Source organism: Periplaneta americana, chromosome 17 (assembly GCF_040183065.1).
Source record: "Periplaneta americana isolate PAMFEO1 chromosome 17, P.americana_PAMFEO1_priV1, whole genome shotgun sequence".
Classification (NCBI taxonomy): domain Eukaryota; kingdom Metazoa; phylum Arthropoda; class Insecta; order Blattodea; family Blattidae; genus Periplaneta; species Periplaneta americana.
In genome coordinates this window covers 15,726,588-15,745,019 of record NC_091133.1, presented here as the reverse complement: position 1 = coordinate 15,745,019, position 18,432 = coordinate 15,726,588, and the positions used below count along the sequence as shown (strand labels likewise).

The 18,432-nt window shown below is 35.7% G+C and overlaps 1 protein-coding gene across 2 annotated transcripts in view; it reads right to left on the bottom strand.

The window, feature by feature from the left end:
- The window catches only part of LOC138693331 (calphotin-like), a 47,021-nt gene extending 40,437 nt beyond the window's left edge, over positions 1 to 6,584 (bottom strand). For both annotated transcript variants that reach the window (XR_011330288.1, XM_069817231.1), the window contains exons 1-4: positions 5,814 to 6,584; positions 5,417 to 5,518; positions 1,562 to 1,654; positions 1,259 to 1,360 (exon numbers count right to left, since the gene is read on the bottom strand). Coding sequence is in view for 1 of the 2 variants with exons in the window: in XM_069817231.1 (XP_069673332.1) it covers positions 1,259 to 1,360; positions 1,562 to 1,654; positions 5,417 to 5,518; positions 5,814 to 6,054 (538 nt within the window). In the remaining variant the exon portion in view is untranslated. The remainder of the gene's footprint in view (positions 1 to 1,258; positions 1,361 to 1,561; positions 1,655 to 5,416; positions 5,519 to 5,813) is intronic.
- Positions 6,585 to 18,432: the final 11,848 nt, after the last annotated feature.

Here is an 18,432-nt window from a genome sequence, read left to right as displayed (position 1 = left end):
TGAAAAAGCGAAACGTAGTTGAGCTTTTTTAATTTCCGAGAACATGAAAACAAACATACCGCTCGTGTATTGTACATTATTTTGTGCGAAGATCGTTTATTACATACCTGAAAGTCGAATTTCTAATTAGTTGCAATGAAATCTCCAACTTCGGAACACTAATATATCTTTCTTCAACATTGTTGCCGTAAAATGTTTTCTGTGTTTACTATACTCTAGCACACCGTGATATACGTCTGTCTTTTTTTTCCCCCAGTCTATAAATGCGAACTTAAAACAAACGGTAAGGTTATGTAATGATTTATTTTTCATTTTAATATTTTAACAATATTATTTATATAACATATTGCAGTAATAACATCGGCATCTGGAATCTCGTTGATTTTTTCACGGCTTCCTTAATGTTACTTGTATCAGGAATGCAATAAGTTTCGTGGAGTAGTAGACTTTACTTAATTTTTGCAAATATTTAAAAACAATAATTAACATTGCAATTTAGGTGAAATTGCAGTGGTAAGTTTCCAATTTATAATTATTACTATGTTAAACGTCTCTAAAAATAATATGTTAAAAGCCTAAAGCAGTAAAATGAATGTCGCGCTTAAGCAGTAAGAAGAGGGAAATTGTTACGTGTGTTACGTTGGGAATACTGAATGTGGTATTTCACACTTACAGCGTATTGGTTCTGTGCGGAAAACAAGCAAATACGCACGATCTTGCACAAATATTTTTTTTCATATAGCAGAAAGACAGTGTTTTACACATACCAATTTTCATTATTCTACAAGATACAGTAATGGACGAAAAAAATGTTGAATATTTCCAAAAATTTTACTGCTGTAAGCTGTACCTAAACCCTTTACTAAAATTCCAATATACTTATGTGATGCACTGTACTGTAGTGCATTTTTGTTGTACGAACAGTCATCTTCCTCCTACAGTGTTATCAGAAACCGTCAATATTATACACTAGTAGAATATTGAAGTCTTCTGACAAATGCAGTAAATCAATAATAATGACCAATTTTTTCATTCTTGAACCCATGTGCTAGTAAACTTCTCTAATGGGTTATTTTACGATGCTTTATCAACTGCTATTATTGTCTAGTGTCTGAATGAAACGAAGGTGATGTCAGCTAAATGACCGCAGGAACAAGCGCCAAAGAGATCCAGCATTTCTTCTATATGGGTTGTATTTAGCTACTGCTTCCTACATTCAAAATTTACTACACACTACTGATGTAAACAATTACTGTACCTTCAGAGGAAGTCGATGAGTTACCCTCTGTGATCTTGATTATTCCTGACTTCATGCTTAGGCTCGACGATCGCGGCTGAATCCCTGATGGTCCGGGTACAGCTAGAAAGCAATAATATTCTGAATTAAAATCGTCGTTATCACACTGATTATACTTCACAACAAGAATTTTGCTCTGACTTAAAACAATGGTTTGGTGTGCCCTGAATCCGAAAATGCATTTCTTCTATATGGGTTATATTTAGCTACTGCTTCCTACTTTCAAAAATTACTACATGCTACTGATGTAAACAATTACTGTACCTTCTGAAGAAGTCGAGGAGCTAGCCTCTGTGACTTTTATGATTATTTCAGATTTGCTGCTATGGCTCGACGTCCCTGATTTTCTGGATCGAGCTAAAAAGCAATATTATTCTGAATTAAAATCGTTATCACACTGATTACACTGAACAACAACTTCAAACAATGTGTCCCTTATGGTTTGGTGCGCACTGAATCCGAAAATGAATTCCTTTTTTTTTTTTTTTTTTCGTATCACGTAAGGTTTTTAAGATTTACTATGATTTCACTTTTCGATAAGTGCTCCCCCAGGAAATATATGCCACAAGTTCGGGGTTGTAAACCAAAACAAAAGCTAATGCAATTTATGAGTGCATGATTTATTTCCAATTTCTTATGGTTGTTGGCGTGTTGAACAGGGTAGGTGATGAAGGGCATTCTCGACGTACTCCTCTCCCAATTTCACTTCCTTCTGACATTTTATATACTGTATATGTATATATCCGACAGAGTCGAAAAGACGCAACTGAATTTTCTATCGCTAACCCTTGTAACTTTACTTCAAGGTTGAGCCTAATAATAACCCATACGAACTGAGCAGTAGGGAGGCTAAGGCTAAACTACAAGGGCCGTAATGCCAATGATGATGATGATGATGACGAACTGAGCAGTAATAAAATTCTATTATTCCACGTTGTTCAAGAAAAATAAATACTCCAATAAGGCTCGAACTCTCTCCCATCCTCATGACAGGCTCATTTTCTCTTCTTTCCATGTACTTCATTTTCATTTGAATTTACTTAGAAAATGTGGGGGAGCATACCGGTATTTTGGTTTAATGACTTGCAAATTTGAAATCAAAATCTTAAAGTTTTGCCCTGATTGTACTACTATTAGCCGTAACACTGTATATGGTTGACTTACTATAGCCACTGTGAACAGAGCGTAACTCTTCACCATTATTCGAAATATTATCTGTATCACTTGCATCTAAGCTGGTTTTCTGCATCGCTCGTTGTGTCCACCGAACTTGTCAAGCAGTACAAACTCAATATAACAACATAACTAAATTGGTTTCCTCAAACATTTTACTTGGTTCGCATTACTATGTTCTAATTTAGCATTTTAAAATCCAAGAGTACAAGAAGAACAAGTTGAAAACAAAAGCAACTTGTGGAATACAGGAGAACAAGGTGAATTGCAAATAGAAAAAGAGCAATACATGGAGAAAACGGGGTATACAAAGAGAACAAGGGAAATTCAAGAGACATTGGACATTCAAAGAGGAAGAGTGAAATGGAAGAAGGGAAATATAGGAGAACAACGGAATACGAAGGGAACAGGGGAATATAAGGAGAACAAAGGGAATGCAAGGAGAACAAGAGAAGTGCAATGAAAGAAAGGGGAAAACAAGAAGAACAAGGAAAACAGTAGAACAACAACAGAAATGCTGCAATGCGCACAAGGTAAATATAAGGAGAACAAATGGGAGGGAATCAAGGATAACAAGGGTAATAACGAGGCAAAAATGAAGAGGAAAGTTAAAGACATGGAGGAAAAGAATACGAGGAAGAAAAGTTCAGGCAGTGAGAACATGAGATGCAAGGAGAATAAGATTAATAGAACGAGAACAAGGGGAATAAGAGGAATACAAAGAGAACAATTAGAATACAAGGACTACAAGAGGAATGCAATATTAACAATTAAATTAAAACGACAGGACAGTGAATGCAAGCAGAAGTAGCTGAAGACGAGGAAATCAAGGCAAATACGTGGAGAAATAAGGTGAATATAATTGTTATTGTAAGTAGAATAGAGGAAATGCAAGGAGAACAAGTGGATTGAAACGAAAACGATATAAGCTGAGGAAAAAAGAGGAAGACGTGAGAAAGGAGAAGACGAGAAGAATATTAGTAGGAAAGGAAATACAAGGAGAATAAGAAAAATTCAAGGAGAACAAGGAAGCGGAAAACAACAATAACAAAGCGCATACAAGCGTTACTTAGGGAATACAATGGCAACGAGAGAAATATAAGGAGAATAAAAGGCATTAAAGGACAGCATAGTAAATGCGAAGAGAATAAGAGGAATACTATGGGAACCAGGGGAATCCAATGAGATCAAGATTAAGACACAAGGACAACGGAAGGACAAGGAGAACAAGAAGAATACAGGAAGCATAAGGGAGAGCCCTTCCATTCGCTAAATTGGGGATCGATCGTTACATTTTTTTGGAGCCTTCTCTTACGCCCAGCCAGATTCTAATTCTAATTGAATACAATTGGTTACATAATTACTACATTAATATCTAGAACATAAAATAACATGAAAGTGAATAATGAAAGTAAATGTAAATAATAAAAGTTAGATAAGTAATGTTAGTTAATAAACATAGCTATGAAATAGTAATGATAATAATAATAATAATAATAATAATAATAAAAGTAATAATAATAATAATAATAATAATAATCACAATAATAATATAATAATAATGAGATAACTTAAATGTTTATTTATTATATATATATATATATATATATATATATATATATATATATATAACCATAAAACATTGAAAAACTTGTCACAGTTATATTTGTTAATGAGAATTGTTCGAAAAATATTTCCTTAGTTTATTCTTAAATTGGTTTGATGTCTGACAGTCTCTGACATTACTCGGTAGGGAATTCCAAAGTCGAGGAACAGACACAGTGAAAGAAGATGAATATGAGAATGTTAGATGGGAAGGAATGGAAAATACTTGGGAGTGTGGTGATCGTGTGTCTAGATTATGGTGGGTGGATAAATTTTGAAAACGAGACGCAAGTTAGACGGGAGTGGAGAAAAGCAATATGTGAAAGAGGAGGAGAAGACAGTGGATTTTCCTACAATCTTCTAGTCTGAGCCAAGACAACATTTCGAGGGATGGTGTTACGTGATCAGACCAACAAATATTGCAGACGAAACGGACGCACATATTATGAACACGTTGTAGTCAGTAAACAGAATATCACAGTAATCAAAGTGAGGCATCACGAGTGTTTGCACTAATATCTTTTTCAGGGAAAAGGAAACAAAGTTCTTCAATGGACTAAACGAGTGGATCAGTGAGAAGTTTACAAGTTTCTGCACACTGAATGTTCCAATTTAAACTCTTGTCCATTTAAACACCTGGGTTCTTTACTGATTCATTGAATGGAATTTCGGTGCCGTATATTTTAATCTGAGACTAATTTGGTAAGGTAATACTGTTTAACAAACGTGAATGCCTCACAATAATTATTGACTGTGATTTTTCTGGATTTAGTTTAAGTCGGAATTTCCGTGTCAAGATAATCATTAATTTTAGTTATTAAGTCATTTATTTTGTCAGTGTAGAATTTTATGTAATGCTTGAAGGTCATCTGCATAGAGATGGTATCGGCAGTTCTTTAAAGATTCCTGACATGTCATTTATATAGAATGAAAGTAATAGAGGGTCGTGAACTGATCCCTGTGGGCTCCTGCCAGTCAAGGGGAAGAACGATTTCCAGGTATCACACTTTGCAGTTTACATTGGACTACAGTTATAGTATGTCATTTTTAACTCTATTTTCGCCTCTAATTTAATAAGTAGAGATGAAACAATTTCTTCGTAAACAAGTATAACAGTATTATAGTGTCTACTTAGGTGAACAGTTTTGTAGTTAGTGAGTGAAGTTACGTTTCTGACGTGCCTAGCAGTATTATTAAGATGGAATAAGTAAGCACTAGCACATATTATTCAAATTTAATGACATGGTTGTCCTGCTAGCTTGTTTAGGAGGGAATTGTTCCAGCTCTATTCATCACTACATACTTAAAAAAAAACATGCTACATACATCACTATTACTTACCCCTCCAACAACAGCAAAAGAACCGGGAACAAAATTTCTTCCATCTCGCCATCGTTTTTCGTCCTTTTCTTGTTTTCTTCGGTGGTGGTGATGATGTATCTTCTACAGCAACAAAAAATATAACATTTTCTATAAAATGACTAGTGAGCAACAAAAGACCAAAAAATGCAAATAAACGCAAAATAAAAGTAGGCTACATTTATTGGTTCGTGTTGAAGTGAAACGAGTATATACTGTATCCCGCATTGTCTGTGATTCTAAGAAAAATATGATGTCATCAACTTCCGAGCCCTATTATCAATCATCAACTCACCACTATTTTCCCACCTCACTTCTGATATTCCCATCACATTCACTCTGTTTCATCTCATTGCTTCCTTCATGTTTTCTAACTTACCTGGTAACTGATGATCCCGCGTTGCTCTCTTCAATCTTCTTTTCTTCTCTTCAGTTTCTTCTACCATGATGTGCTCGTCCCAGGTATCCCCCACCCGGACATCCGATTGGGGGGAGAGTTTACGTCCGGAGTTTTTTACCCGGGCCGAACTCAACATGGCATACAAAGGAAAATTACTTTGGGATATATATAAATGCGGTAGCCTCCCATTGCTATCCGCACACCACTCTCTCTTTCGCATCTCAAAAGATCCCAGGGGGCCCCAGCGTGGAGGTGAGGAGAGTGGATTTGGCTAACTAGGCCCTCCGGACTTCACCGAAATTCACCACAGGGGTTAAATATCAATTCCATCAGGGTTTTTGACCCGATCAGAATCGGGAAATCCCAATTAGCCTTTGCCCCCCTTATTGAGTCTAAAGATCATCAATGTTACAAGACCAACTAAGATACTTATCGAACATGACACCAGGAAAGTTAGTCTTCAAGATTTAAGATTTATTTTTTTTTTAGTAGGTCATTTTACGAAGCTTTTATCTAGGTTATTTAGGATCTGAATGAGATAGTGATAATGCCAGTGAAATGAGTCCGGGGTCCAGCACCGAAAGTTACCCAGCATTTGCTCATATTGGGTTCTTTCACGTCACACAAACCTGTTGATGAAAATAGACCTCCGACAGGTAGGAAACGAAAGTGTAATAAGAGAAGACAGTTTTTTCAGGTAACTATTTCACAGTGAGTCACAACTAATCAGTCTGGTGGCTGCCATGTTGATATTCATGTCATGTAAATGAACATCAATTTAACTCATAAATTTAAGGTGATGACAGACTATTGGCCCATATTGCTTAGTGTATTTATCATTATAGGAAACTGACATCCATACTAGGGTTACCATGAGAAAAAATTCTATAGGAGGACATGGAATCTAAAATAAGAGAACATTGCTGAAAAAAATGAGGACTTTTCAAAAATTGGTATGAACAATATTAAAGATAAAAACAATGGCTCACTTTAGTCAGTTTTCTCACTAGTTGCTGGATCAGTATTACATCTGTACCCTACGTATCGATGGAGCCCATTTTGTGCACAAGAGCCTGAAGAGACAAACTTATATTTTGTACCAAATAACTATGGAACTGTTCACAGGACATCTCCTTGAAATTATATTTCACCATGATGATACCTCTGACTGTCTCCGTTAGCATGTGATTTCGTTCTTTTGTCCATTGAGCAGGTATTAAGGAAAATACTCTCTCAACACTTCCATTGTGACTTGGGATAAATAAATAGAATTGACATATTTTTAAGAGTTTTGAGAAAGTTTCAGTGCTCGCAGAACTATTGGAATTGAAGAATTTGCACTATTGTTTATCTAAACTTAAATCTTTGTCCAAATTAACTTGATTGGCATATCTTTGTATACTGCAGAATAAAATTGATAAATTAGCTTAGAATCATGAATAGTGACATTTTGAAGTGCAAGAATTCAATGCAATGTCAAATAGCTCATCATATTTTATGTTTTTTTTTATGTGCTCCAGCTTCAACTATTCAAAACAGTTAAATTCTTTCATAGATTTTCACCATTTGTGCATTATTCTATGCAAATATCGCACATTATTTAATATTCATATTAATTCTAGTTGAAATGGGAAATGCCAGACATTTCAAATTTCTTTAAAACACCTGCCGGACAGGATAAAATGATTAAAAAAGAGGATGTGTCCTCCTTTTGCCGGACGAATGGTAACCCTTCATCCATACATACATATATACATATACATATATGTATACGCATATGAAGACAATATAACAAGAACTGACAGGTAATACTTATTCAGAGAAGAAATGAGTCCTATTTTACATTTCTTTGTTTCAGGATGATGAATGCAGGATCGCAATTCAGCACATGGCTCAAAAGAGATCTGAAGAACTGCTGGTGCAGCAGGAGAAAGAACACTTGGAAAGAATAGCAAACATGAAAAAAGAAATGGAAATGAAGGAATTGGAACATAAAGAAAGAATGAGAAATATAATGGCAGAAATGGACATGAGGAGGAAAGAATATCAAGAGAGAATGAGAATTAGTCAATTGAAATATGAAGTAATAAATTTAAAAATGAAATTATTACAATGTAATATTCTCAATTTGGGTCAACTGTTCCATCTTCTTTTGCAAGGCCGCCTACAGAATTTATGGGCCCCCTATACAATACTGAACTGGACCCCCGTTGAAAAAAGTAACAATTACAAGTTACCAGTTATTCTAACCATAATAATTATTTGCAAAATAAATAAAAGATACCCCATACACAGATATGAATTTAAAAATATACACTTTTATTACGTTGAAAAGTTTTAGCAAAACTTCACATTGTATATATTATATTCATAAAACATTCTTGAATACCTGTAATTTCTAACTTACAGTCCAACATCAACAGACAACTCTCCTTGACTTCATTGATGCAAAATCATCAATTATATCATCAAAATTTAAAGACCTAGCAAGATCGCTCTCCAGACTAAGGAAGCCAAGGTTACTCAGTCATTCTTGACACACTGTTTATCTGAATACATATTTTATTTTCTCCATTTTGCTGAAGGATCTTTCAGCATCAGCAACTGTCACAGGAATTGTAGAGAATATTCTAATGGCTATACAAATATTTGAAAATAAATTATCCAGTTTTAATTCCCTCAGACTATATAGGAGATTCAAAGGTTTCATAGGTTGGCTCTAAATTAGAGGCATGAATTGATTTTAAATATTTCGGCTCATCATGATCTCTTTGTTAATATCTTCATAATATTTTTCACGCAGTCTAGCACCCATATTAATATCTTACAATTTTTTCTGTCTCTCCTTGTGCTTCTCAGCTCCTGACTTATGCCTGTACTTGTCCATTGTGCAGTTAAACTATAATCAGTAACACTAATGAACAGAATTTACTAGAGAAACGACAACAAAAAAGCGAAAGTTGCGACACGAAACATACAATGTACTGAAAAAGAAACATTTCCTGCGACTTTGGTTTGGGAGAGTCCACTAGCACATATTTTGGTGAGCCAGCGGGGATTTGGTAATTAAAAAGAACAAGCCAATAAATAATTGAACGTGTTTGGTACAAGCGATGGGAACACAGTTCAAGCAAATGCCGGGGCCGTCAATTTTCTTGTCAGTGAACATTAATGCGGGAAACCGATATTCTATTATATAAAAGTTAAATATTTACATATGAAGTGATAATTTGTATTAATTCTACTATTGTTGAGTTAATATGTCAAATTTATGTAACAAATGTTCTTACTTACTTACTTACTGGCTTTTAAGGAACCTGGAGGTTCATTGCCGCCCTCACATAAGCCCACCATTGGTCCCTATCCTGGGCAAAATTAATCCATTCTCTATCATCATATCCCACCTCCCTCAAATCCATTTTAATATTATCTTACCATCTACGTCTCGATCTCCCTAAAGGTCTTTTTCCCTCCGGCCTCCCAACTAACACTCTATATGCATTTCTGGATTCGCCCATATGTGCTACATGTCCTGCCCATCTCAAACGTCTGGATTTAATGTTCCTAATTATGTCAGGTGAAGAATACAATGCGTGCAGTTCTGCGTTGTGTAACTTTCTCCATTCTCCTGTAACTTCATCCCTCTTAGCCCCAAATATTTTCCTAAGAACCTTATTCTCAAACACCCGTAATCTCTGTTCCTCTCTGAAAGTGAGAGTCCAAGTTTTACAAGCATACAGAACAACCAGTAATATAACTGTTTTATAAATTCTAACTTTCAGATTTTTCGACAGCAGACTGGATGATAAAATTTCTCAACCGAGTAATAACAGGCATTTCCCATATTTATTCTGTGTTTAATTTCCCCCCTGAGTATCATTTATATTTGTTACTGTTGCTCCCAGATATTTGAACTTCTCCACCTCTTCAAAAGATAAATTTCCAATTTTTATATTTCCATTTCGTACAATATTCTGGTCACGAGACATAATCATATACTTTGTCTTTTCGGGATTTACTTCCAAACCTATCTCTTTACTTGCTTCCAGTAAAATTCCCGTGTTTTCCCTAATCATTTGTGGATTTTCTCCTAATATATTCACGTCATCCGCATAGACAAGCAGCTGATGTAACCCGTTCAATTCCAAACCCTCTCTGTTATCCTGGACTTTCCTAATGGCATACTCTAGAGCAAAGTTAAAAAGTAAAGGTGATAGTGCATCTCCTTGCTTTAGCCCACAGTGAATTGGAAACGCATCTGACAGAAACTGACCTATACAAACTCTGCTGTACGTTTCACTGAGACACATTTTAATTAATCAAACTAGTTTCTTCGGAATACCAAATTCAATAAGAATATCATATAAAACTTCTCTCTTAACCGAGTCATATGCCTTTTTGAAATCTATGAATAACTGATACAAATGTTCTTACAAAATTTTATAATACCCGTATGTATGTACGAATAATTATTCATAATAATAAAAAGTAAACGGACTCACTTAATCTGACGGGCCCTTATTGCTCAGGGGCCCATATGCACTCGCCCCCTTTGCCCACTCCCCCTTCTCGGCGGCCCTGTTCTTTTGATTTTGAAAATTTCACTTATGTTTGTCTCTTTGTGTTACTCTACAGTGAACTTCTTTTCAGCAGCAACTTGAATGTCACATAGTTTGCAATAAAATATGTTGCCATCCATACTAAATACATGTTATGCACTGTACTTTTTACTTAACATATTTTACACCAATATACCTTCTTGCAACCACTTTGCACAATGACTGTGGATTTCCTATTTGCAACAATCTGGATAGAAGTGAGAAGAGAAGCTGGTTTTGATGTGATTTTGTTGTTTGAAGGGTAGGGGTGATAAGAAAATAGAAGTGGAAATATCTACACAATGAAGGTGGAAGAAGGTGTGGCGCTGAAGACAGAATAAGGACAAAGAGGGTAAATGAATGCATAAAAAATTATGGACAAGTTCATATAACCAATATAAGAAGGATATTAAGTATACATGGAAAATAGGGTGACCAGGTGTTCTGCATTTTGCATGATACTTTGTTTTTAGCTCATCCTGCAGCCTGTGTAAAAGCTTGAAACCCCTATAAATAACCTGCTTCCTAAGTTTTCCTTGCTAAAAGTCTTGCAAAATAAAATTTGAAGTGAAAGTTCTGTTTTTCCTGTTCTCTCAGATAAAATAAGTGAAAAGAAAACACAGAAAATACTTTGCAGCAGCAAATAATATGTAGACATCTAGACTGGAGCCAGAAATATTAAAACTAAGCTATGTTCAATTCTGTACTTCCTTCTTGGAGAGCAGCAGTTCAAAGCAATATATAGATATCAGAAAAATGCTGTTGGTCAGTAGCTGAATCATGCTACAGCAGCTACATTTTGTATGTGTGTTCTAAGTCGCGTGAGCATGAGTAATAAACAGTGGCGGCTCGAGGGTATTGAATTCAGGGGGGCTGCATACAAAAATAAACCATGCAACTTATCTTATTTAAAAATTAGTTCCATGCGCCTTGTCTTGTAGGTAGCAAACCTTTGAATCATCTTCTTATTAAAATCTGACATGTCGTTTAACATAGTCTTTACAATGGAAAACATAGCTAATGCGGTCAGTCTCTCTTCTCTCATCATATTTCTAAGATAGGATTTCACTCTTTTCAAACACGAAAAGCAACGTTCTGGTTCGGAAATTTTCATTTTTTTATGGTGATAGCTATACGTAGTAGTTTCATAACTTCTGAAAACGAGGCCTGCAAGTTCTCAGATAGAAGAAACTGCAAGAGTTTGACTCCGCCACTGATATTTCTGAATTCTTGTCTCTGATACAACACAGTGAGTTACATTTTTAGTTTGTCTTTATTGAACATTAGAAAAAGCTTCACAGATACATTTAGGTCATTTTCAGGATATGAGCTTTTGTAGCATTCAAATTTTTCTTGATACAGAAAAGAAGATAATATCAGATTATCTATGAACTGGAATCTGGTGTTAGCTTGTGTGATAATGAGGTCACACACTTCCATGGCTGCCGCAACCCTTGTCTGAATCCCTTCGATCTTACGACGCTTTTTAGGGTTTTCATTTTCACAGATCTCGCTGCTCAACTGTGCACTGTTCCGTATTGTCTGTATGGCATTAACAAAGCTTGATATGCAGAGTCGGCCTCGGTAGCATAGTCGGTTGCGGGTTCGATCCCGGCCCAGATCGATTGCATTTCAATGTGTTTAAATGAGACAGGCTAATGTCAGTAGATTTACTGGCATTTAAAAGAATCCTACGGGACAAAATTCTGGCACACCGGCGACGCTGAAATAACCCCTGCAGTTGCGAATGTCGTTAAATAAACCATAATTTAATTTTTATATGCAGATTTGGACCTTAGAAATATCTAACTGGCGATGTTGTAGTTGGTTGTATAATATATCTATTTGGTACATCAATAAATGAAAAAAAAAAAAAAAAAAAACTGAGCCAGAAATTGAATTCAGGATCTTCAAGAGCAAGCAAAAGGCCGCTTGCCTCATTTAGTGTGATGTTGTTAGATGTTTCAGATTCCATTATGGTTTGAAAACATTCTAGCAATGGCTCTTTCTTCTTATGAACAACATTTACTGTTCTTATTTTAAAACTCCATCTTGTTGCCCCAGCTGATAGAATTGTCTTTCAAACATATTAATCTCATACAGACTGTATGGAGATCGAGAGAAGAAAGCAGGGATATTGGATAAATCAGCAAAAAATATGCGAGCCTTTGTATTTTGTTTAGCGGCTCTTTCCATTACAAGATTCAACTGATGGACACTTAATTTCACATTTCTCCTGAATTGTTAAGGTTCTGAACTTAATACACTGTAAATATTGCACAGAATTAAACACTGTCGCACTTGTTATACTCACAACGTTAAAGAAGATGTATTTATAACTGCGCGCTCCTGACAAACTGCTGGAAATCTTGCAGCGCCTGGTGACTCTGGATTCACGGCCAGGGGCAGGCGGGGGAGGGGTAAAACTAACGCGCAAAGCATCTGAGACGAGACTGGCAGCTCCAAGGGAGGAAGTGGCTTCACCCATAGTCCTTGTCGCTGACTTCGCTCTGGCAGCACCAGGGGAGGAAGTGACTTCACTAACGATTGCGTTCATGTCAATGAGAGCGAAATTTAAAAAAATTCGAGCTGCTAAATAGAGACTGTATAATAAATGTATTTCACAACATAAAACGAGACAAGTCACAAATGTCTGGGGGTGCTGCAGCTCCGCAGCCCCTCTTCGAAAGCCGCCCCTGGTAATAAATATATGTAAGGCATATAATAAAAACGTCAGACAGCTCTTTACAGAACAACTTTTAGGAAAGGGTCCTGCTCTGTGTGTCTGAAAATTTGGTCACCCTAATGCAAAGTTTTCTTACCTCACCTTAGGTGTACATTTTCTTGTTGAAAGTTCTTATAATGCTGATAATTTCACTCAAATCAGAGAAATGCAGTTTTTTGGAAAAGCAAACAAATAATGCATTATTTATCTCTAATAACATTCCAAAATTCACTAAAAAAATGTGGCTAACATTTCAGCTTCTCACCACATTTTCAAACTAATGCACTAACACTCAATCTTATATGAAACATGTAATGTTAAATCAAGCAACTTTTCTATCAGAAGGAAAACCGATGCAAAATCGTAGCTTTAGTGGTAAATAAATTTTATTAATATTGCTTTGGTTTTGGTCATTAGGCCTATATGATATATGAAGACTATTGCAAAAAGGGGGGTTTTCATAATTTCGTAAAATATGAGTTCAAGATTCGGTATTAAACATGTCATTATTCCAATACATTAAATTCACTGTAAAAACAATTATAGTTTCATTAATATTAAAAGTGTTAAATTAGTATATCTTCGCTGCACCTCCTAAACCTGCCATGTTTTTTTTTTTTTTGCAAAGCATTTCCACTTTTAATTCCCTTCATTTCCAAAGCTACTTTCGGCATAATTTCAATCATTACAAGAAAATACCGGAAGTAGCTTTCAAAATCAAGGGAATTAAAGGTGACAATGTTTCTTTCTTTGTCCTACAAAATCTTTTCAACAGCACATAGGAGATATAGGAGGCACAGCGACAATAAAACACAAAAAAGAAAATGTTATAGGAAAACAAGGACTGGGTTTTAAATTAAACAACCAAGAATACTATTGTTGTCAGTCAATAGTGTTTAATTATTCGATTTTTTTTTTTGTTTACTTTTATTGTGATGTCACAAAGATCACTTCTGTATATACACACAGAGACTTAAACTAAAAATGATTCCAAGTAACCTCCTTGGAGTATCACAATGGTTTTCAGTCTTTATACAATACTGGCTTACATATAAAAATTTTTTCCAGGTTACCTATTTAATTAATAATAATAATAATAATAATAATAATAATTTGTTTTTGCATTATAATTAATTAAAAAGAAAAGGAAAGATTACTCAGAATATAATTTCAAAGTTACAAGTGACGTAATAACATATATATCATACAATAACAGTTAAAATCCCAAAATAAGAGACACCTCAATAAAAATAAAAGCAATGAAAAACATAATAAACAAAAAAAAAAAAAATACACACGCACGCACACACATACACACACATATCTAAATATATGATTTGAACTGGTAATGGAAATTATGGGAAAACGGCTGAATGGATTTTAATGACCCATCATTTTGAGGCTTGGCATCCAAGAATTTTCAGAAAAGTAGTAACTTTCAGTGAAGCATTAGTTTTCCTACATAATTTTCCTATTTTCCAAAATCCATCTTTCGTCAGTTTTGAGAACTAATTACATTTCAGAATGAAACAAAACGCACACTTCAATAAACAATAGGCTATTACACGAAGGCAGGATTGATGACATATTTAGAGCTCCAATTCAAATGGTTATTAAAAACTTCAAGACTTACTAAAAATAATTTACAGGTTTGATTCTACAGTGTGTAATTTTCTGAATACAGCTGTGTATTGGATATTAAAATCTACAAACTTGAGGTGGTTTGATGACATTATTACCACTAGAAAGAAATATTATTATAGTTAATGCCATGATGTGACTATTTTTCATTAATTATACATACTACTTACTTACTTACTTACTGGCTTTTAAGGAACCCGGAGGTTCATTGCCGCCCTCACATAAGCCCGCCCTTGGTCCCTATCCTGAGCAAGATTAATCCAGTCTCTACTATCATATCCCACCTACCTCAAATCCATTTTAATATTATCTTCCCACCTACGTCTCGGCCTCCCCTTTGCTGTGGTTGTGCTGGAGAATCAGTCCCATTCCAAGGCTTACTGTTAGGTTTCGTAACAAGCTATTTTTTACGGTGATGGGTTGTTAGCCCTTCGCCCAACCCCAAGCTGGAGGACCACCCCTTATTGGCTGTCCATGACTGCTTATTCAATATATTCGCAGCTACCCTCCATATCTGGAGGCCGTCTCCTCTATCTGCAACCTGAGAACGTACCATGCCGTGGTGATAGGGACCCACTATACATGGAATAATTATACATATTAATGCTATATTGATGATACGAAAGTGAAACGTTTCGGGTTATATAAATAGATGTAGAGAATATCTTAAATTATATCTTCATTTCTATAATTTACTGAGTGGCGGCTATATATAAAACTACAAAACTTACGTAAGATAATACAGTTACCAAAAAATCAAATATTTTTATAGTTATTAATCAAGTGGGGTTGGGTCTTTTTCATATACCTAATGGTGGTGTGGTGTAGATATATTTATATTCGTCATTCTCTTCAATATTGGCTCGAGAGAGCACAAAAATTACAGTTCCTAAGGAAAGACCAAAAGGTATTAGGCCTACTTACTGATAAAATAAGAGGCCTACAAAATTAGTCCCCCGGTCATTTCAATAAGATCACTAAGAAGGATAAAATTATTTTACCCTCTACATTTCAAGCTCTACATGCAGCAGCTATACCAAGATGCTATGTCTATTGTTCGAAAGCATAGCAAACCTGACTTAACTTTCACGAACAGTACAATCCACAATGACCTGAATAGCTATTGCTTTACTCCCATATGAAAAACCCACTGACCATCCTGACATTGTTAGGCTTACTTGCGTTTTCGCATTGAAACTCAAAAACTGAAGGTGGATAGATTCAGGAAAAAGTATTTGACATAAAAAATCATTCAGAGGGAGTATGTTTCATTATTATCGAAGCAAATAACTTCATTGAAAATAAATCTGAAAAATTTTTATTTTAACGTACCTAATGAATTTAGTTTGCAGCATTTGCTGCACAAGCCATATACATATGTTGTATATTTGTTTTGCTATACCTATATATATATATATATATATATATATATATATAGGTATAGCAAAACAAATGTACAACATAGCATACAAAGCAACACATTACAGAAAAATCTCAATATTCACACCAAACAAAAAATAAATACCTACAGTTCAATTGGAGTCTAAAAGTTGAAATGCAATAAGTTTGTTGCCCAGCTTTCCAAATAAGACACAACAAATATGTTGTTGTTTAGCCAACTGTGCGAAGACAGGTCTGAACCTCATAAGTGATACCAATGAGGCAACTAGACCAGAAGATAATGGGGTGGAGTAGCCAGTTTCTTTCCCCCTCCATTGCATACATCACCGACTAGCTACATATTACAGTTGGGACGTTCGTTCTGTGCCGGTGAGAATCATGTGGTAGCTAGCCAGTGAGCCTACACTCTCGCGCATGCGCAGAATATGGCAAGTGGCCAGTCTCGTAGAAAGCCTTGGCTGTGTAACATCGTCCTGCCACGTGCGTGATAATTGCTGTTTGTTAGTTTAGTTAGTTCATATTCATGGCAAATTGCAGTTGTGTGTGTTTGTGTAGACTAAAATGCCTCCTATTCAGTCTAAACTTGGCGCAAAAACACTGCATAGCCAAACTCGGGAAGTTGTGAACAATATACATTCTTTCATGAAGAGTGAAGCAGCTTCTGGAGACTTTTTAATACCGCTGAAAAAGGTCCAAGAACGAGTGAGTGCAGCAACTAAAGTGCCCGAAAGAACAATAAGAAAGATAATTAAAGAAGGGAAACAGTGTGAGGAAGAAGGGACCTCTTTTGGAATGCCCGGTAAAGTTCGTGTACCGAAACGCATCACAGATGTTGATGATTTTGATAAAAGAGTTATACGACAGACAATTTATAATTTTTATATAAATGACAAAACAGTGCCCACTGTCAGTAAACTGCTACCTAAACTAAAAGATGCCATAAACTTTAACGGCGGTAGTACAAGTTTAAAGATCATTTTACGTGATATGGGGTTTAAATGGAAGAAGACAAGAAATAATAAAGCGGTATTACAGGAAAGGCATGATATTCGAGAACAGCGCGTATCATATTTACGCGCAATAAAGAAATACAAAGAAGAAGGTAGGCCTCTAATATACAAGGATGAAACGTATATTCATAGCACGCATACAAGACCAAAAAATTGGAGTGATGACAAAACCTCAGATTTACTGGCGCCAATTTCGAAAGTACCTAGGCTTATTATTGTTCATGCAGGGGGTCGAGCGGGTTTTGTACCTGGCGCATTTCTGATGTTTAAATCGAACAGGAAAACTGGAGACTACCATCATGAAATGAATGCCAACAATTACCAGAAGTGGATAACGGAAAAGTTGATTCCGAATTTGCCCCCTAGATCTGTTTTTATAATAGATAACGCACCTTACCATAACGTGCAGTTGCATAAAGCTCCCTCAAGTAATTCAAAGAAAAGTGATATGCAGGACTGGCTTAGAAGAAACAATGTGCAGTTTCAGGAAAATATGCTGAAAGTGGAGCTTTACGGGCTCATTAAAACACATAAGCCACTTCATAAAACTTACGTGATTGACAATCTCTTAGCTATGAATGGACACTGTGTACTCAGATTGCCGCTGTATTCACCTGAGCTAAATCCATTGGAATTGATTTGGGCAGATATCAAGCAGTGGGTAGCCGGTCAAAACACAACTTTTAAATTAGAACAAGTGATGAAATTGTGCCAACAACGGGTTGATGACATTAGTGTAGAAAAATGGGAAAAAGTATGTGAACATGTTGAAAAAATCGAAGATGAATATATTGAACAGGAAGGAATTATGGAAAATGTAATTCAAAGCTTCATAATTACGGGCGGAGACAGCAGTAGTGAAAGCGACAACGATGAAGATGATGATCATAACGAAAATCACGACGACAATGGTGGTGATATATCTGGTATCGAAAGTTTGTCTGATGATTAGATATATTGATTGCGTCTGTTTCTCTTCATTGCTATATAATTGAACCATGGATATCATGTTATGTTTATAATCAGTTTTTATTTATTATGATAACACGTGTGATGTGATAAGTGATACTGGACAACTGTGAGTGGAATGCGCCATTCATCGCACATCCTGGAACCAACTGCGCATGATGTCACTACACGCTGCAGATCCCAGCCGAGGCGGAAAGTCACGTGTTTCTATAAACTCACTCTGTTGCTCAAGTAACCAAGCACACTGGCACAGA